Genomic DNA, 22356 nt, shown 5'->3' with positions numbered 1-22356 from the left:
TCGATATTTTCAAGTCAATGTCATTTCAGTTCACTCAATGGAAAATATCGTTTGGGTTCTGTTTGCACGTAGATTAACTTGATATTGAACAACGTCGATAACTATTTTCAGCCACGATAAACATTTATTTATTAAACGCTTCGTTTTATGCAAAGTTGTATTTAGAATGCGTTAACAGAAGTATTATCTCTTATAAACTCAGTTTGAGGTGTTCACTATGAGCCTTACTATTGAATAAATAATATATTAATCTTAGATGTAAAAGGTTGTTTTTGACCTTTGTAAAAAGAATGATATGTCAAAAAATACGATTAGTAGACCACAAGGTTCAATATGCTATTCGCAGTTCATTAAAAATTAGGCTATCGATTTAAACAGATTAAGCATCTAAAAGTGACATTATAGTGAAAGGAGCTATTTCTCTTTGTTCTAGTTGTGGATTGGTTAATCACGGCGCGTCACAACGCTAAGGTAGTTTTGAAATATACGACGATGTATCCGTTTAGGATACCGAGTAATGCCATGGTATGCGTGTACTGCTGCGAACAGATCGACGACCCGGCCGCTTACCGGCAGCACATGAAGGAGGACCACAAGACGTTCAACGTGGACACAGCGTTCGCGCACACGCCCAACAATTACACGGAGTTCCTCAAGGTGGACTGCAGCGAATTGGCTTGTCGCCTCTGCGAGAGGCCGTACGACAACATTCCGGATGCCGCGCAGCATGTCGCCGTCGATCACGGCAAAGACATCAACCTCGCAGTCGAAGTGGGCATGCAGATGTTCAAACTCGGCCCCGAGAAGTGGGTTTGTGCGCTCTGCAATATAAAACTCCCCAGTTTGCGCGAGCTCTCCCGCCACACCAGCTGCCACTACCACAAATATACGTGCGAGACTTGTGGCAAGTCGTACATAAACAAGGAGAACTTGCAGCGGCATATCCAGTATGTGCACAGCGATTACAAGCTGTGCATCAAGTGCAAACGCAGCTTCGTGTCGGTACAAGAGCGTAGAAAGCACGTCGTGGACTCTCCCAAGTGTTGGCCGTTCTGCTGCCCTCAATGCGGACAGCGTTTTTTTGACCCGTCGCATCAAGAGTGACCACATGAGAGAAGCCCACGGCCAGACTCCGAAGACGCACACTTGTCCCGATTGTGGGAAGGTGTTTGACAAGTGGCACCACTACAGAGCACATTTCATCTTGTCACACACAAATGATACGTACGCGTGCTCGTTTTGTAACCTCAAATTCGATACTAAACGCAATCTCGCTGAGCATATCGTGATACATACGAAGGAGAAGTCATTTCCTTGCACAGTTTGCTCTAAAACGTTTTCGAGGAAGAAGAACCTGTCTCAGCACAGTTGGGTGCACAGCGAATATAAACGCTTTGAGTGCAATCTGTGCAATAGACAGTTTAACCAGCGCGTCAGTTGGAAGACACACATGAAACACTACCACCCTGAGTTGGTCAACTTTTGACCTCCTGAACTATGTAGAGGAAAATCGAGAATTTTGCTACTAGATTGAAAGAACGAAAGAAACATTTTTTATTTTTAAGCAATGCAATCGCAGTATTAAGTTATAAAATAATGTATAAAATGCGCAACTGTCGCCTAAAAATTGGAAGTCGTTACACCGTATGCATAGGCAATGAGCGTAAGATGCAATAGCTTAATAACGAAATAGAATTTTAGCTTTTTGTAATTATCGAAGGTAATTGGAGTAAATTTTATTTTTAATTTGTAATATAGATGTAGGTAGGCTTTTGTGGGTGGTATTCGGTATTGTCTCCTTATTTTTTCCGTTGTTTATATAGATAATTATTATATTCCTTACTATCGTTACCAGTTTATCCTATCAGGGCCGGGATAAATAACATTGTATTCTATCGTTAAATTAAATTGATTTTTTTAATAAAATTTCAAACAAACACAACAAGACAATCATAAAAGTGACTCTGAAGGACGGCCATGAACGAGGACAGCCCGAGAATTATCTACTCCAATCAAAATTATAAAAACAACTGCCTTTTTAAAAACTACACTTTTTGTCGGGATATATCTACCTTTTCAGGCTTTTTGGAGGATTATAAAAAACTCACATACAATACATGAAAACTGAAAGCTTTTTTGCAGTTGCAGAATTTTAATAACTACAAACTTCGACCGTGCCGATCATCAACTAATCCCATTTAGCGATAGAAAATAACAATAAATTCGAAGCGAACGCTCTAGAAGAGGAATTGTGGAGTATTGGTTTTGGGAAACGGACAACTGAATGACCACGGGCATTTCTTTTTGTTCTAGACAAAAGTGATGCGTATTACATGGCGCGGCGCAACGCGGAGTATATCGTGAAATTAACCACAGCGTATCCGTTCAGGCTTCCGGAAGATTCCATGGTTTGTGTTTACTGCGGCGAGAGTTACGACGACCCCATGATGTACAGGCGACACATGAGCGAGGAGCACCAGACGTTCAACGTGCGGATGGCCTTCGTGCACTGCCACGAGGGCTTCATCAAGGTGGACTGCACGGAACTCCAATGTCGACTGTGTGCAGAACCTTTCGACAAATTAGACGACGTCGCCCAACACTTGTACCACAAACACGAGCAACCCATAGACCTCACGTTCGAACTCGGCATGCAACCATTCAAACTCGGCAAGGATAAGCTTGTATGTGCGATCTGCAACTCCAAATCCCTCTGTTTAAGGCAACTGAGTCGTCACACGCAATCGCACTTCCTGAAGTACACCTGCGAAGCGTGCGGCAAATCTTACGCGACGATAACGACGTTGAAACACCACATAGCGTACAGCCACACCGGACAAGACAGGATATGCAGGAAATGTAAGAAGACATTCAATTCGTTGACGGAGAAAAGGGACCACTTGAGTTCCTCGAAGCGATGCTGGTCGCATCTGTGCCACATTTGCGGCGAGAGATTTTTGAGTTGGACGATTAAGCAGACGCATCTTTTCGAGGTGCACGGAGCGCAGAAGAGGACGTACGTTTGTCCGGAATGTGGGGAGGTTTTCCCTGACAGAAAGAAGTATAGAGTGCATTTTAAAATTTTGCACACTGACGACAATTTCGTGTGCACGTGTTGCGGACTTAAATTCGACACGAAACGCAATTTGGAGAACCACAGAGTTATCCACACCAAGGAGAAGTTGTTCCCTTGTCCGGTCTGCTCGAAATCGTTTCCGCGGAAGAAGAATCTGGTCCAGCACATGTGGATTCACAGCGAGTTGAAGAGATTCAGTTGTACGTTATGCAATAAACAGTTCAATCAGAGAGTGAGTTGGAAGACGCACATGAAGTCGTACCATCCGGACTTGGCCGATTTTCAGGGAATGCAAAATAGTAAAGCCAAAATGGTACTCACCGTTTTGAAGAATGACGAATAGGGTGAACGCATAGCATTTTGGGATCAAACTTGTTGTGTTGATCGCAAAGAATGACATGACACAGATAAATTAGACTCAATCAAATTCCCAATAAACAAGAATATTTTTAAAAAATTAAACCTAAAATATTTTAAAGGATTATCTCAACAACTATTCTTAAGTTAAATTATAGACCCTAGTCCAACTGAAAAAAATTGTAATCTTGACTATAGTCTTTGCTCGGACAAACAATACAAACATACAGTTAAGAAAATTGGCATTCATGTTTAGAAGCTAGTATAGACTAACATATACAAAAACTGTGCATTTCTGATAATATTCTTACAACACGGGTCGAATTGACTACATAACTTTTCGAAAGCGGTTATAAATGAAACTTAATACAAAGGCACTGCTAGCTTAGTATTCTATCTCACAATTCTCTCTTTTCGTCTATTGTCTGTGTCAAATTAAAGAAAAAAAACCTTTCTGGAAAATGTAAGAAAGCCTTAAAGATAGGAAATAAAAATAAACCATAGAGACATTCACAAATAGATCGTAGACAATTTACAGATAAGATATTACAGTGCAGTCTTGATTGATCGGACTATAAACTCGTATACAATGTCGTACGAAGCTCATTTGTGTGTATAAACTGAAGGAAATGAACATTCCTTCAGTTTTACACACTAACGCGCTGTCTACTACATTTAAAGCCAAACGGACTATCAAAAGTAGACAGACTATACGTATAATTTTATTATTACAGTAATGGTCCGCTTGGTCGAGTCTCCACTGTATCGATTTAAAACGTTACGATACTCCGAAGTTGTTTTCGTTACATAGTTTATTTACATCACAACAATTGTACAGTATAAAATAGTTATATTACTTTACAAATAAATAATTTTAATGCATCTGCTATTTTTTTTTTTTTTTTATGATAAAATACCCTTTCTGGTAGAAAATGAAGTTGATAGATCATAATGCACGTATCTTTAGAAAGAACGAAGCTTTGTGTCTACTTTTTATATTCTGGGTTAACTTACCTGATATTTTAGTGGACTATAAAATCTTAGAATTGCCTGATTCACAAGAATATTTCCTTTTTGTTATTGGGTATTAGTTTTAGCGGATAAATAGTACAAGGTCCAAATTGAGAAATAGTTTTTTCATATAAAATACAAGTGGGCACCCACGACTTCGTCCGCCCTTCGACCTCCTCAATCAGACCTTGCAAAATCCGTTCTTAGCGGACGTCTACTAACTATAAAACTACCTTCCTGCCAACATTTTAGTTGTACATCAAGCTGATTTCGTGATGAGTGACCTTTCGCTTTTATATATTTAGATTTTGCACAAGGATTGCGTTCAAATTTTCAGCCTAGACAGAGCATTGTCTAACAATAAACTGGCACATAGACGTATTGCTGGAGAGTTGTTTACAAGAAAATTGACCAAAGACATTTCTGTCTGTTCTAGACGCGATACGTCCGTTATCCCTCGCCAGACGCAATGCGGAGGTCATGGTGACATATACGACCGCCTACCCCTTCAGGTTGCCAGAGACGTCGCTTATGTGCGTCTATTGCTGCGACTCTTACACCGACTCCACAAAATTCCGGCAACACATGAGTACGGAGCACGAAACGTTCAAAGTGGAGACAGCATTCGCTCACTGCCCGTACGAAGGCTACCTAAAAACGGACTGCACAGATCTGCACTGTAGAACTTGTGGAGCGAAGTTCTCAAAAATTGAGGAAGCCGCGAAACATTTGAACGACGCGCACGACCGCAAAATTAATTTCGATTTCCACTTGGGCATCCAACCGTTTAAATTCGAAGGGGAGAAGCTGCTATGCGGGATATGTGACAGGAACTTCCCCTGTTTACGCCAACTCAGTCGCCACATGTCGACGCATTATCAAAACTTCACATGCGCTGAATGCGGCAAGTCGTATACAACGAATGGATCGCTCCAACAGCACATGCGATTCACACACATACCAGACGAGCGGATTTGCAGGCGATGCAAGAAGACCTTCAGTTCTTTGGATGCTAAGCGAGAACACGCGGAGAGTTCCCCGAAATGTTGGCCGTACCAATGCGTGCAATGCGCGCAGAGATTTATCAAATGGTCCGCTAAAGAGAAGCATCTAACTACAGTGCACGGACAAGCGTCGCGAACTCACTCCTGTTCTGAATGCAACCAGGTTTTCACATCGAGGAATTCATACAGGGTTCATTTCGCAACAATGCACGCTGGGGTTAATTTCGTTTGCTCGTGGTGCGGCAGGAAGTTTGGGACTAAACGTCATTTGGAGCAGCACACGGTGGTCCACACTGGGATAAAGCTCTTCGATTGCACGGTTTGCTCAAAATCCTTCCCGCGTAAGGCCAATCTGGCTCAACACATGTGGATACACAGCGACTACAAGCGGTTCGAGTGTAGTTTGTGCAACAAGCAGTTCAACCAGCGCGTCAGTTACAAGTCGCACATGAAAGCGCATCATCCAGAAATACAGAACTATTGAATGTGTTGCGTTATCATCTATCATAAGTGAGGATCGCCACCTTCGTTCTACAGAACTGCTAGGTGTCGCAGTGATCTACACCGTAACTTCGTCGATATTCCTCGGTTTAGTTACAGAGACGCATTCGTTACTGACACTCACGAGCTATAAAACATCGTTACTTTAAATAACACTAATCCTTTTAATAATATTGTTGTAAAGGGATTTTTAATTAACTTATCGTGTCCAGTGGCATTTATATTAATTTATTTATAGAAGCTGTTAATTGTGTTAGTTGTAGAGTAATTTTATTGCTAGATATTTTAAACTATAAATGCCCTCATACATACGAGTACTTCCGTCTATAATGCTTGTATTATACACAAAGTTGTTATGATAAATAGTAATATGTAGTTGAATACATCAATTATTCATATTTGTAGCAGATACCCCCTAGTTGTTATCGATAAAAAATCACATTCTCATAATGTCAGAACGATTGTCATCTAATCGTGATGTAAAAAGTAGCTTACTTTTGAATCTCGCCAATTTTTATCAATTTTACAAGTAGACATTTATGTAGTGCAATATTATTATTCATTTATACTACAGTTAATTTAATTTACAAATTACAATATTATTTACTAAACATTGTGTTTTAATTTGCTACATTATTAATACGTTTGACCTAATTACAACAAAAATGCTAATAACAGATACAACAATATAGTAGAGGATCCCAATATATGACGACCTTCACTGAGCTGGTTATTGGATTATAAGTTTTTTTATATATCTAATTAAATAGGATACTATGGCTTACTGGAATGGTTAGTAAACCCAATTCCAGATGTCAAACAGGTCACATAGATAATGGTCTATGTTACCTGTTTGACATCATAATTTTCACCAATACGTGAAAATTGGATTGGGCAAATCTTCACAGGCGAGCCTTTTATACTCAGGCATAGCATTGTTAGAGCAAAAAAATGAAGACTTGTGTTGGTAATCGTACCCTAGCACATGCTGACGTGAAATTAAATAATTCCGAATTATAATAAAGCGAATCATATAATCTTTTAAGTCTTAGCATTGAAATTGTTTAAAAATACAAGCTTACGCACAAACTCTCAAATAATTCTTTACCATTAATAACATACGTTCCCGAAGAAATGAGTCTGAGAGGATTTTTTTCTTTTCTAGCCACGGAACCGGTCAGTAGCATACAGAAGGCGAAACGGAACGCGGAACTCGTGTTGCAATACTCGACCGCGTATCCCTTCAGAATACGCGGAAAAGACATGCTCTGCGTTTACTGCCACGAAGAGATCACGGATCCGAACGAATATCGGACTCACGTCGACGACTATCACAAAGCGTTCACCGTCTCCACCGCGTTCGCGCACTGCGCTAGCGGGAAAGAGTTTCTTAAAGTAGACATAACCGACCTCAAATGCAGAGTGTGTTCCACGCCGTGCGATACTCTTGAAGACATGGCCGCACATATCCGCGACATGCACGGGGTATTGCAAATCGATATGGAGAGCGACATCAGAATGCATCCATATCGCCTGTTCAGCGATAAATGGCTCTGCGCTCTCTGCGACAAGAAATACGCGTCCCTCATACAACTGTGTCGACACACGAGCTCCCACTACCACAAATACAATTGCGACGTTTGCGGCCGCATGTATTTGACCAACGAAGCGTTGAAGTATCACGTCCGCTGCAGTCATTCAGGGGGTCACACGTGCAGGAAGTGTTGGACCGACTTCCCGACGTTGGAAATGAAGAGGGAGCATCTTAAAGCGTCTAAGGCGTGCTGGCCGTTCTGCTGCATACTGTGCGGGGAACGTTTCGTTTCTGGGGAAAGGAGACAAACGCATCTCACCGAAGTGCACGGGCAAGAGAGGAGAGTGTACGACTGTCCCGACTGCGAGCTCGTGTTCAAATCTCGGAGGCCGTTCTACAATCACTACACTCTCGTCCACAGCGACAACAGCTACAAATGCCCGTACTGCCATCTGAAGTTCAGCACGAAGAAGCAGATGGAGGAACACACGTTCAGTCACACGGGCAAGAAACCGTTCACTTGCAACGTGTGTTCCAAGACTTTCTCGAGGAGGAAGAATTTGCAACAGCACAGCTGGATTCACAGCGAGAACAAACGTTTCGTTTGCGAGATATGCGACAAGCAGTTCGCACAAAAAGTCAGCCTTAACGGTCACATGAAGTCCTACCACCCGGAGATAGCGTCCAACGACACATTTTAAGTCTTCGTAATATTATTTTTGGAGCCAGTTATTTTTATAATTTTTAAGATTCTACACATTCCCAATAAACTATGAAATGCAGCTGAAAAGCCTTAAATCTTATAAATATTCTCTTTATTTTAATTATTTGTAGCCGTAATTTAGTTTCTTAGAAATTTCTTATAAGGAAAGGAAACTACTTCTCTGCTCTCAATGTCAAAATTTGATTTTTCTTTATTAAAGTACAAATAGATATTATTAAGTTTTTTACCTACGGACTACCTATTAGTAGATATTAAATAGCAAGAGTTATTTAATATAATTCTAAAAAATAATAAGTATAAGATGAAGACAAACACTATCATTGTTGATTCCTAAAATTAATCGACAAGTTAAATGGAATATAATAATATACCTAAATTACAACCACAGTAGCATAAATGCAACAAAAAATAAATTTTTGCTACCGCGATATTCTTTCGTTTGAGATACGAAAATTTATTTGAAACTAGTGATTGATACAAATTAAGAATTAAAATCGTTAAGCAATGAAGTTGGTAATGTTAAAAAATTAATTAGTTAAGTGTTTTCAATCTGGTTCTATTTGAAATTCTTAGGATCTAGGCCTGTAGTAGGTAGACATCAATTCTTTCTAAAAACGCTTTACGCTAAAGCATTGAAATCTAAAATAATGTATATTTATAATATTTTGATTCACAGGTTGATTACATGACCTGTCGATTACGAATAATTTTTAATTTTCGAATCGTTTGTAAAAAAAATAATTGACGTGTTGAGCCTAATTAGAAAGTCTATTTGACTATTTAGATGGTTGTAAATCGATATAATTATATTGATTATCGCAGAGATGTTTATTCATTAGATAACCCTATGAGTTCCGATAATCGCGTTCCACAAGAATTGAATCAACAAAGGGGATTTTTTCTTTTCTAGCCACGGAACCGGTCAGTAGCCTACAGAAGGCGAAGCGGAACGCGGAACTCGTGCTGGAACACTCGACCGCGTATCCCTTCAGAATAAGCGGCAAAGACATGCTCTGCGTTTACTGCCACGAAGAGATATCTGACCCAAAAGACTATCGTACACACATGGACGAGATTCACAAAACTTTCACGGTTTCCACGGCGTTTGCGCATTGCTACAGTGGCCAAAAGTATTTGAAAGTAGACATAACTGATCTCAAATGCAGAATTTGTTGCACGCCTTGTGATAATTTGGATGACGTCGCAAACATATTCGCGATGTACACGGGATTACAAATTTTGAGCCGGACACGGAAATCGGGATGCACCCGTACCGTTTGTTCAGCGATAAATGGGTCTGCGCTCTGTGTGCTAAGAAGTTCGCAACTATCATACAGCTGTGCAGACACACGAGCTTGCACTACCACAAGTACAATTGCGACGTTTGCGGCCGCACGTATTTGAACAACAAAGCGTTGAAGTATCACATGCGCTGCAGTCATTCAGGGGGTCACACGTGTAGGAAGTGTTGGACCGACTTCCCGACGTTTGAATTGAAGAGGGAGCACCTGAAGGCGTCTATAGAGTGCTGGCCGTTGTGTTGTGTGCTGTGCGGGGAGAGGTTCATTTCCGCGGAAATGCGACAGACGCATCTCACCGAAGTGCACGGACAGGAAAGGAAAGTGTACGACTGTCCGGACTGCGAGCTCGTCTTCAAGTCTCGCATTCCATTCTTCAATCACTACACGCTGGTCCACAGCGATAACAGCCACAAATGTCCGTACTGCCATCTGAAGTTCACCACGAAGAAGCAGATGGAGAGGCACACGTTCACCCACACTGGCAAGAAGCCGTTCAGTTGCAGTGTGTGTTCGAAGACTTTCGCGAGGAGGCAGAATTTGAAACAGCACGGCTGGACCCACAGTGAGACGAAACGTTTCGCCTGCGAGATATGCGACAAGCAATTCGCTCACAAAATCAGCCTCAACGGTCACATGAAGTCCAATCACCCAGAGATGGCGGCCGATGATGCATTTTAACTTTTTCTCGTATCGATATTCTTGTCGGAGCCATTTGATTTTGTTTTTAAGATTCTACAATCACTACACTCTATATTCTCAATAAAGTATATAATGCAAATACATTGATTCTTTCATCAGATCAGGACATATCTAAATATGAGAGAAAGGCAAATGTCGACCAATGGCGAAGCAATATAAAATATCGTCCTCTTTTGCCGCTATTGGTAGTAGACCATATATTTTTCTCTTTATGATATAACATTAACGCCTGCTAGGTTCACTTGACGATTCTGCCAATGTTTGTTGATTTTAATATTTTTTTCTTAAACGAAACCACTGTTGGTCGCAGTAGTACGTGATTAGTTCTCCAAGTCATAATTTCATTTTTACATTTCATTATTTTATGCAGTTAAATATCGTAAATGATTAAATATACTTACTACCTATTCGTAGATATTATAAATAGCATGAGTTATTTATTGTGATTATAAAAAAATATAGCAAATAAATAGTGCACTTTTTTAGCGGAATCAACAATTTCATCGTAGTACAATGTATCTAATTTCCTAGCCCCAATAGCAAAAAAGCAACAAAAATGCATTATTAAACCTTAATCTTTAAAACTAGTTATACCTACTTATTAATAAATAAAAAATTAAAATCTACAAGCAATGAATCCTTTGTGATTGCTAAAAAATATGTATTCCTATTAGTAACGTGTTTCTATTTTAATCGTGTTCTATTTTAAATGTCTTGAGATTTAATTAGAAAGGCTATTTGACTACATAGACGGTTATAAATCGAATAACCTCAGAGATGCATATTCATTAGATTACCAAGGTCGTAGCGTCTGTGACTTTCGATGCCTTTCCGCAGGAATTGAGTCAACAAAGGGGATTTTTTCTTTTCTAGCGTTGGGACCGGTCAGTAGCATACGGAAGGCGAAACGGAACGCGGAACTCGTGTTGCAATACTCGACCGCGTATCCCTTCAGAATACGCGGCAAAGACATGCTCTGCGTTTACTGCCACGAAGAGATATCTGACCCAAACGATTATCGTACACACATGGACAAGAGTCACAAAACTTTCACGGTTTCCACGGCGTTTGCGCATTGCGGCAGTGGGAAAGAGTATTTGAAAGTGGACATAACTGACCTTAAATGTAGAATTTGTTGCACGCCTTGTGATAATTTGGATGATGTCGCCAAACATATTCGCGATGTACACGGGATTGCAAATTTTGAAGCGGACTCCGAAATCGGGATGCATCCGTACCGTTTGTTCAGCGATAAATGGGTCTGCGCTCTGTGTGCTAAGAAGTTCGCAACTATTATACAGCTGTGCAGACACACGACATCCCACTACCAAAAGTACACCTGCGATGTCTGTGGACGAATGTATTTGACGATAGAGGCTTTGAAGTACCACACTCGCTGCAGTCACTCTGGAAGCAACGTGTGCAGGAAGTGTTGGACCGATTTTCCGACGCTGGAGATGAAGAGGGAGCATCTGAAAGTATCTAAGTCCTGCTGGCCTTTCTGTTGCGTCTCCTGCGGGGAACGATTCGTGTCGGGAGAGAGGCGGCAAGCTCGTCTCATCGACGTGCATGGCCAAAAGAGAAAGCTATACCATTGTCCCGATTGCGATCAAACGTTTAGAACTCGCAAACCTTTCTACAATCACTACACTCTTGTAAATAAATTTAAACACACTTAAAACATTATTTATTGCAGGTTTGTCGTTAATCTAAAATCTAGATCAGTAACAAAACTGTTTTTAGGCAGCAGTTTGCTCGTAGTCTAAAAGAGAATTCTAAACACGGAAAGTTCAGTAATTATTGAATTGGAAATATTTTTTACCTAATATTGAGTTGGACTTTGTTCATCATTTCGATCTACTTTTACTTTAGAAAACATTTGCATAAATTTTGGTTTATGATTGAGATTATTATGATCATTGTCAATATATTTTAGCGGCCCGCCGTTGGACATGCCTCCATCCTTGGGGCTGGTTAATCAAATACTTAAAAGAGGTCGGTCACATTTAACTTTGAAATGTCTATTGTTGAGAACTACATGAAAAAGTACTTATTTGTTGGAGGATTCAATTACATCTTCAATAGTTTCTTTTTGAAGCAGAATAAATTAAATATATATTATTTTATAATATAAAAGCCTTTCTTTATTTTTTAAACTGTTAGGGTCTTGGGATTTAGCCCTTTTATGCCTTTAATCATACACAGACATGTGACAAACACGATATGACAAATAGTCAACTGTCCTGTAAAGTCATTCAACTATCTTTTTAATCTGTGCGTCATTGCCATAGATGAATAAATTATTATTAAACTTATGCTACAGACAAATAACTTATTGACTTAATATCGGGTGTGATTGTTTGTTTTTCTGTTATTTATTGTTAAAATATAATATAAATGATAAATAGAGCTAAGTTTATAAAATTGTGAGCAGTCTCTCTTGAATAATTGTGTTAATTTTAAATGCACTTACCTAACTAACGTCAATAAAAGATTAATTACTTAAATATTCTCCGGCTTATAAAGTGAAAAGTTAAATTAGGTTACAACCTATCGATAAAACATTATGTTACATAAGGTCATGGGATTTTATTGTCTGGTCACAGCTTGTATGAAAGTGGCCGATCTCCTTCCGTAGTAATTTTAATATACCTAGACTTTCGTCGCTTCGAACAATCCTTGTTTTGCTTGAGGCAATCCTGCCATTAGGTATAAACATCACCTTATTAACTCCTAAAAATATTGTATATATATGAATTTACACTGGGCAAATAAATGTGGTTGCCAGATTTGGTCTTTCAGAAATTTGAGTCTACAGGGAATTGTTTTTCTTTTCTAGCCACGAAACCGGTCAGTAACATAAGGGAGTCAAGACGGAACGCGGAACTCGTGTTACAATACTCGACCGCGTATCCCTTCAGAGTACGCGCCAAAGACATGATCTGCGTCTACTGCCACGAAGAATTCGCAGAACCGAACATGTATCGAGACCATATGGACGAAGAGCACAAAACATTCACAGTTTACACTGCGTTTGCTCACTGTCACAGAGGGCAAGAGTTTTTAAAAGTAGATATAACTGGCCTCAAATGCAGGATATGTTCCACACCGTTTGAAAATCTGCAAGACATCGCCGCACATATTCGTGATACGCATGGATTTTCTGAAATCAATACAGATATCGAAATAAGAATGCACCCTTACCGTTTGAATAGCGAAAAATGGGGCTGCGCTCTCTGCAATGAGAAATGCGCGTCTCTCATAAAACTGTGCCGACACACAGCCTCCCACTACCATAAATACACCTGCCACGTCTGCGGCCGCATGTATTTGACCAATCAAGCTCTGAAATACCACACGCGATGCAGTCATTCCGGCAAGAACGTCTGCAGGAAGTGCTGGACCGATTTCCCGACGTTGGAATTGAAGAAGGAACATGTCAAGATATCCAAAAGCTGCTGGCAATTCTGTTGTATCACATGCGGGGAACGATTCGCTTCGTGGGAGAAAAAACAGGATCACCTCACAGAAGTGCACGGCCGTGAGAAAAAAGTGTACGGGTGTCGGGACTGCGACCAAACTTTCAGCTCCAGAAAACCATTTTACAAACATTACATACTGGTGCATAGTGACAAAAGCTACATATGCCCGTATTGCGATTTCAAATTCATCTCCAAGAGAGAAATGGAGAATCACAAAATCGGCCACACCGGAGAGAAACCGTTCCGTTGCGAAGTGTGCTCGAAAATGTTCCCCAGAGAAAAGGATTTGAAGCAACACTTGTGGATTCACAGCAAAATGAAACGTTTCGTTTGCGCCATTTGCGAGAAGCAGTTCGCTCAAAAAGTCAGCCTCAAGGGTCACATGAAATCCCATCATCACCAAGATACATTTAAAATTTAAAATCATTGTCCCGATTGCGATCAAACGTTTAGAATTCGCAAACCTTTCTACAATCACTACACTCTTGTCCACAGCGACAGTACGGTAGAATGTCCATGTTGCGATTCTTTAATTCAGTACAAACAAATAAATGGAAAAACATAAATTTAAACACACTTAACAGATTAGTTATTGCAGGTTTGTCGTTAAAAGGATACATTTATAAACTAGAGCAATATTTAAACTGTTTGAATTGTTTTTAGGCAGTGGGTTGATTGTAGTTAAACTAAAATGTAGTTCTGAGTACTGAAATTTCAATAGCGAGTTGAATCGTAAATATATTTTACATAATATCGAGTTTGATTTTGTACATCATTTCGATCTACAGAACTTATTTTAAACTTTACCATACATTTTAGCGGATGATTGAAAAAGTCATCGTTATCTCTAAAGGGCAGGCCTATATCCTTAAAAGAGGGGACTTTGATCTAGTGACGAATCTATTACTTCAATTTCGAAGTAATTTTAATATAGACTTTCGCCGCTTCGAACAATCCTGTTTTGCTTGAGACAATCCTGCCATTAGGTATATACATAACATTAAAATATTCATTTTAAAAATATCTGATATATGATTCTACACATGGCAAGTCAATATCGATGCCAAATTTCGTCTTCCAGAAATTTGAGTCTACAGGGATTTTTTTTCTTTTCTAGCCACGGTACGGGTCACTAACAATCAGAAGTCAAGACGGAACGCGGAACTCGTGTTGCAATACTCGACCGCGTATCCCTTCAGAGTACGCGGCAAAGACATGCTCTGCGTCTACTGTCACGAAGAATTCTCAGAACCGAACATTTATCGGAACCATATGGACGAATGTCACAAAACGTTCACAGTTTCCACCGCGTTTATTCACTGCGGGAGAGGGAAAGAGTTTTTAAAAGTAGATATAACTGATCTCAAATGCAGAATATGTTCTACACCGTTTGAAAATTTGCAAGATATCGCCGTGCATATTCGTGATACGCATGGATTTTCTGAAATCAATACAGATTGCGAAATAAGAATGCAACTTTACCGTTTGAATAGCGAGAAGTGGGCTTGCGCTCTCTGCAATGAGAAATTCGCGACTCTCGTACAACTGTGCCGACACACGACCTCCCACTACCATAAATATACCTGCGACGTCTGCGGCCGCATGTATGTGACTATTGAGGCTCTGAGATACCACACTCGATGCAGTCACTCCGGCAAGAACGTCTGCAGGAAGTGCTGGACCGATTTCCCGACGTCGGAATTGAAGAGGGAACACGTTAAGATATCTAAAACCTGCTGGAATTTCTGTTGCATCATATGCGGAGAACGATTCGTTTCGTGGGAGAAAAAACAGAAACACCTCACAGAAGTGCACGGCCGTGAGAAAAAGATGTACAGGTGTCGGGACTGCGACAAAACTTTCAGCGCCCGAAAACCGTTCTATAAACATTACAAATTGGTGCACAGTGACAAAAGCCACAAATGCCCGTTTTGCGATTTCAAATTCGCCTCCAAGAAACAAATGGAGGATCACAGAGTCTGCCACACCGGAGAGAAACCGTTCCGTTGCGATGTGTGCTCGAAAATGTTCCCCAGAAAAAAGGATTTGCAGCAACACTTGTGGGTTCACAGCGAAAGGAAACAGTTCGTTTGCGACATTTGCGAGAAGCAGTTCGCTCAGAAAAGCAGCCTCAACGGCCACATGAAATCCTATCATCATGAAGATAGTACATTTAAAAATTAAAACTATTGTAACTCTTATATTTTTATTTGGTTGCTTTGCATATATGCAAATAAACGTTGAAATGGATTTCGTAAGCCTTTTACTCGTAAATTGAGAGAATCCGAATGGATGTTATTACTCGTAATTATAGGCTGGTGCATATTGGTTTTGAAATTGACCAATTTCTTTTTTGTTTTTAGGGTCCACATTGGAAATTCGTGGGCGTAGGGAGAATGAGAGTGAGAAAAAGAAAATTATACTCGTGTATCAGACGCCGCAGCGGCGTAACGCGGAACTCGTACTCAGACATTCGACCGCCTATCCGTTTAAGACGCGCTTTAGTCAGATATTGTGCGCCTTCTGTCACGACGAATATAACACGCTGTCTAGCCTTCGTTACCACATGAAAACCGACCACGTCAATACAGATTTCAAAAATGTTTTCTATAGAACAAAGGATAATCTAATCAAAGTCGACATAACCGATTTGAAATGTAACATTTGCCACCACGACATTCAGGATGTTGATAGTTTGATGGGTCATCTGTCTAGAGAGCACAACAAACCCGTTCGATTCAATGCCCGGTTCGGCGTTCTGCCTTACAAACAGAACGCGATCGATCATTGGGTGTGCGTGTACTGTCAGAAGACATATCTAGAATTTATACAGTTTAAACGTCATATAGCTACTCATTTTATGAATTTTAGTTGCGACAAATGTGGCACGACTTTCGTGTCCGAGCACGCGCTGCGAGATCACAGGAGACAGGTGAAATGTTTTAGGACGGCGTACAAACCGCGCAACGGCCGAGTGCTGAGGCCGCGCACTAACGCTGAAATCATTCTCCAGTGCTCTACGGCGTGCCCCTTCAGGACGTGGAAGAGTAACTTCAATTGCGTATTCTGCAGGGTACAATCCAACGACCCGAGCAACCTCCGAGCACACATGCTGACTAGACACGAGAACTACGACGTTCAAGCTGCGTTCTACAAAAAGTTGGGCAAAGAGTTTCTCAAGATTGACATCACAGATCTACAATGCAAATTGTGTTTCATGCCGATTGAGAATTTCGAAAATTTAACGTACCATTTGAAGAACGACCACCAACAACCTATAAACTCTGACGCCCAGTTGGGTGTCCTACCTTTCAGGTTGAACGACGGGTCGATTTGGAAATGTACAATGTGCCCGAACGAATTCAAAGATTTCATTTCACTAAAAAAGCACACCTCGGAACACTTCCAAAACTACGTGTGCGATACTTGCGGCGAAGGTTTCATAACGGAATCGGCTATGATCGCCCACACTAAGATACCTCACGAGAATAAATACAACTGCAGTCGATGCGTGGCGACATTCTCTACGCTCGAAGAACGCAACGTACACGTAAAGACTCAACACACTTCCACGCCATACATGTGCGTGTACTGCAAAGACAAGCCGCGCTTCGCCAACTGGGAGCTCAGAAAGAAACATCTAATGGAAGTGCACAATTACAAGACCGGTGCCGATAAATACGAATGCACGACCTGTCAGAAGACTTTCAAGACTCGCTCAGGGAAATACAACCACATGGCCAGGACTCATAGACTAAAGAAGGACACGGAACTAAATTACCCGTGCCACAGCTGCCCGAAAGCCTTCACGACTCAGTTGTTTTTGGATAAGCATGTAGCGAAAAAACATTTCGACGTTTGATATGTTCAATGACGGCCGAAAATGAAAATACATATTCCTTTTATTTCTGTGATGCTTGTAATATTCGAATAGTGCATATTAGATTAGACACGAAAAGAGACGCTTATTATAAGAAAGGATGCATCGGAATAACAATAATGATATGCTTCTTTCTTTTTTAGGGCCTACAAAGGATAGCGAAGAACTCAAAGAGAAAGAAACAAATCAAAAAATGAGGTTGTTCGAAAGGTCCGTTAAGCAGAACCCTCTACGACAAAACGCTGTGATGGTTCTAAAATATTCCACCGCTATACCATTTAAGACGCGTTTCAATCGCATCCTCTGTTCCTATTGCTATATCGTATTCGAAAACATTGAAGCTTTGAGAGATCATATGAAAACGAAACACGCGAAAGTCGATCATAATAGCGCATTTTATAAAGTAGTGGATGATCTGAAAATAGATATAAGTAACTTTAAATGCAAATTGTGTATGCAAGATGTCGATAGTGTTGAGACATTTATGACTCACTTGTTACGAGACCACGGCAAGGCGGTCAACTTCGAAATACCCTTTGGGGTGTTGCCGTACCGACAGAATGAGGTCGGCGAATGGTTGTGCCTGTACTGCAAGAAAAAGTTCGAAGGTTTCTCAGAAATGAACGGCCATTTGCGGAGCCACGCCACGATATTCACGTGCGACCAGTGCAGCGCCACCTTCCTGTCCTACCATGGTCTCAAACAGCACGAGCGCGGCTTCCGGTGCGACAAATCCGGATACAAACCGCGGTACGGATTGGCTGTGAGACAGAGGCGTAACACTGAAATTATCTTGCAGTGTTCCACAGCCTGGCCGTTTAGGACTTGGGGTCAGAATTTTAACTGTTCTCTCTGTCGCGTGCAAGCGAACGATCCTGACGGGCTCCGCGCTCACATGGCGTGCCGGCACGCGAATTTCGATATAAAGCTCGTTTTCAGCAGGAAACTACGCAAGGAATACCTTAAACTGGATCTCACCGACTTAAAATGTAAACTCTGTTTCATAGCTATCGACTCTTTGGAGGACTTGTTGTCCCATTTGAAAGATATCCACAAACAGCCGATAGATGACGACGTGGAACTCTCCGGTGTTATGCCGTTCAAATTGAGAGACGGATCCACTTGGCATTGCGCTATATGTAAAAGCCAGTTCTCTGATTTCTCAGCCCTGAATAAGCACACAGTGGAACACTTCCAGAAGTACGTATGCGACACCTGCGGCGAAGGCTTCATCACCGAGGCGGCTTTGAGAGCGCACGCGAAAATACCTCACGACAACAAACACAGCTGCCGTAGATGTAAAGCGACGTTCCAGACCTTAGAAGAGAGGACCGTGCATATGAAAACCCAGCATCCGATGCCGTATTTGTGCGCGTATTGCAAAGAGAGGCCGTTGCCAAGATTCGCGACTTGGGAGTTGAGAAGACGTCATCTGATAGAGGTGCACAATTTGAGGCCTGGAGCAGAAATGTACGAGTGCACTACGTGTCACATGACTTTCAAGTCTCGCTCCCAGAAGTACCACCACAATGTGAGGGTGCATCGAACCAAGAAGGAAACAGAATCTGCCTTCTCGTGCGAACACTGCGCTAGGGGGTTCGCAACTAAACTATCCCTTGACAAACATATAGCCAAGAAACATTTTCATGTTTGATATTACGGGATTCGAATTGTCAGGCCAACTAAAAATACACTATTGGGATTTTTCTGACAAGAAACATCTTAATAGCAGCCTGGAGTTGGAAAGTTAGCGGTGTTGGTACCTGTGCCTGATCTCTCATCGGTTGTGTCGATCTATCATCCCATCGGACTGTGGTTGAAAAATTCGGTCGGGAGCAATATTATTACGCCTTTAACTCCTATGCATTTTCTATTTCTTATATACAGATATAAGATCCTTTTGATAAGATCTTTAGTAAGTTTTTATACTATTAAGTCTAAGTTTGACTTTTAACAGACGATATGACGTCATCAAGGAGTATCTATCTAGACATATATTATTTTTATCTAGCGCCTTACTGTGTATGTATTGTCAATATGGATGAAAGTTGTTTACAGTGCGATGTCGCGTGTTTCTCTTCATAGACACTACCCTAGTGTAAGGCCTCATTATTGCGTTGCGTGAACGTATCAACGCATTGTATGCGACGTCGCAGCACGCCCAAACCTAATCAGTCCCAACAATACATACAAAACAAACGAGCACTGCCAGAAGTCCGTATCGTCGATGGCGACGTCGCAACTGTGGCGTGGCACGTAATTTAAATTATATGGAAAACGATGCAGGGCAGATGCTGCGATAACGCAACGATAAATGGGGCATCGCTCTAAGAATGTATTGAGGTTCCACGTGAAAATATTTATTCATACCATTACCAGCCGTCCATCGAAGCATGCCTCAGACATCACTGCCAAACGCATACTATAATAGATTCTAGAGATTACTAGGATAGTCTAGTTTTTGAATCGATCTTTAGATCGATTTTTAAAATATCGATAGATTCTATTGATGATGTTGCAATTATTTTGTATACTTTTTTTTTAATAAGGAATTTAAGCTAACTTATCCTAATAACTATACAAATCATGCCCACGTGGAATGGTGGCAAGAATACTGGCTGCATTTCCACGCTGGACAGCCAGGCTGATCCTTTGCGTAAAAAATGAGCCAGCCCTTCTGTCACCAGTCGAGGCAATGATTCGGTGAAATTTTTTGGCACTGCGACTCCATGGCCCAAGAGTCTCCACGGCATAAGGAAGCAAATGTAACTCTCAGTCAGGCATACCTTGTGCCATTTACCGGTTACAGCTTTTTCTGCTTTTTATACTTCCTACTACTCGTAAATATTATAAACGCGAAAGTCTATATGGATGTTTGTTACTCTTTAACGCCGCAACTACTGAACCGATTTGGCTGAAGTTTGAAAATGGTAATAGATTTTACATTGGATGAACACATAGGCTACTTATCAGCCCGAAAAAATCCATGGTTCCCAAGGGATTTGTGAAAAACTAAATTTCACGCGGACGAATTCCGCTAGTTTTGATTTCATTAATCCTCCATAGCTCAGTGGTAAAGCGGGTACTCATCACCGAGGGGTGGTGGTGGAAAAAATTGGAAAAAAAATTCTAAACTTGGTCACCCTAGATTTTTGGAAAACTATCCAAGTTAGTTTTAGATGATTTGGTGGTGTATCTACCATTTGCGTTTTATCCATTAATTACGGGACACCCTGTATATTGCAGAGGTGGGACAAGGTATTAGGGTCTTCGAGCCCCGAATAACATCCCGACCACTCTTTGATTATAATCTCAAGACATTAAAATTTTGTGTTATTTTTTCTGTTTACTGTACACTTTTCAACTCCAAAGTTCTTCCTGCCCCGCCACTGAGTAGGTATATCTAATTTTACCCATTTCCAGTTCCATTATTAATGGTAACACAATACTTAAAAACGAAAACATTAAAAGTATTGTATCAAGTACCTCCTAATTTTTCCATGCCTGATGACTCTTTGATATTTTTGTTTATACTTCTCTACTATTAATGTATGTGAGATTTTCATATACCAATACAAAGCCACGTAATTTGTGAGTACCTTAGGCTACATTTTATTTACCACGTTGAACTATGACTATGTGCGATTAAAATATCGAATAAATCGTTCTAGATATCTAGATTTATGCATCCTTATTAATAACTAGCGGACGCCCGCGACTTCGTCCGCCCTTAGACCTCTTAATCCAGCCCTTACAGTAGTCTCGTTGTAAAAATGGAGTAACGTCTCCCGTTTTTTCAAAATTTCCTTTTACTGCTCTGCTCCTATCGATCGTAGCGTGATGAAAAGTATACTATGTGGTTCGATGGTTCGATCCCGTCCCGTTGGTCTATTGTCGTACCTACCCACTCCTAATACAGTCTTTCCGGACTAGTTGGAGGAAAATTAGTCTTATTTAAACGATATGAGAAATATTCTTTTAAAAACTAACTATAACCTGCCCAGGAGTATGAAGAACAATTGTACCAACTTTCGTTGAAATCGGTCGAGTATTTTCTATAACGAACATACAGACAGACAGACGAAAATTTTACTGATTGCATTTTTGGCATCAGTATCGATCACTAATCACCCCCTGATAGTTATTTTGGAAATATATTTCATGTACAGAATTGACCTCTACAGATTTATTATAAGTATAGATTTAAACGGTTTCTGCATTTAGCATGATTAAAATGTAGGCACATATAGACTACTCATGTAAAGGTTAGATATATGAACGTTATAGACAATAGACATGCTCAAACAAAGCCTATATCATTATAAAATAAAGCTAATATGCACAACTATTATTGCACATATTCAAATATAATTTAATATCTAAAACAAGCCCGAACTGAAGTATTATCTCTCAGAGATCACTTTTATCTAAGGTTATTTGTATATAATATGTAACGCGTACATAAATATAATAGACACGCTGAAAATGATGTATCCTCTTAGATTTAAAGTATTTCTATACAATTTAAACGCATAGTAAAAGCATCTAGTTACATAATGTAGTTATAATGTTATAAAATAAAACTTTTTGAACTATTTATGAGTTTCATTTTACTGGTCTAGTAGTTCAATAATTAATTGCAGCAGTGATTGGTTATATTCTTTTTTATTATACGCCCAGAATTAAAGAAATCACAAGCTACACAAAAAAGTGTCATCTTTAATACCTCAATACGTATTAAATACATTAAATTCGAGACGCGCAGTTATTTGGTAGAACGATTTCCA

The 22356-nt window shown here is 40.3% G+C and overlaps 2 protein-coding genes across 28 annotated transcripts in view; both read left to right on the top strand.

Annotated features, from left to right (window-relative positions):
- Positions 1 to 22356, top strand: part of LOC112047122 (gastrula zinc finger protein XlCGF26.1) — an 85107-nt gene that overhangs the window by 19087 nt on the left and 43664 nt on the right. Inside the window, exon 5 of one of the 27 annotated variants that reach the window (XM_024084051.2) lies at positions 17713 to 22164. The exons of 19 other annotated variants lie outside the window; for them this stretch is intronic. In XM_024084051.2, coding sequence (XP_023939819.2) covers positions 17713 to 19223 — 1511 coding nt within the window. In that variant the 3' untranslated portion in view covers positions 19224 to 22164. 7 more of the 27 variants (XM_024084052.2, XM_052889608.1, XM_052889609.1 and 4 more) reach the window with 7 other exon arrangements.
- LOC128199570 (oocyte zinc finger protein XlCOF15-like) lies at positions 9323 to 10290 on the top strand. The gene has a single exon (XM_052889664.1). It carries the CDS (start codon positions 9470 to 9472, stop codon positions 10184 to 10186), a length of 717 nt encoding a protein of 238 aa, XP_052745624.1. The 5' UTR covers positions 9323 to 9469; the 3' UTR covers positions 10187 to 10290.

The sequence above is a fragment of the Bicyclus anynana genome, chromosome 26, assembly GCF_947172395.1.
Source record: "Bicyclus anynana chromosome 26, ilBicAnyn1.1, whole genome shotgun sequence".
Classification (NCBI taxonomy): domain Eukaryota; kingdom Metazoa; phylum Arthropoda; class Insecta; order Lepidoptera; family Nymphalidae; genus Bicyclus; species Bicyclus anynana.
The sequence above is the reverse complement of the archived record's forward strand: the minus strand, read 5'-3'. Positions and strand labels throughout refer to the sequence as shown.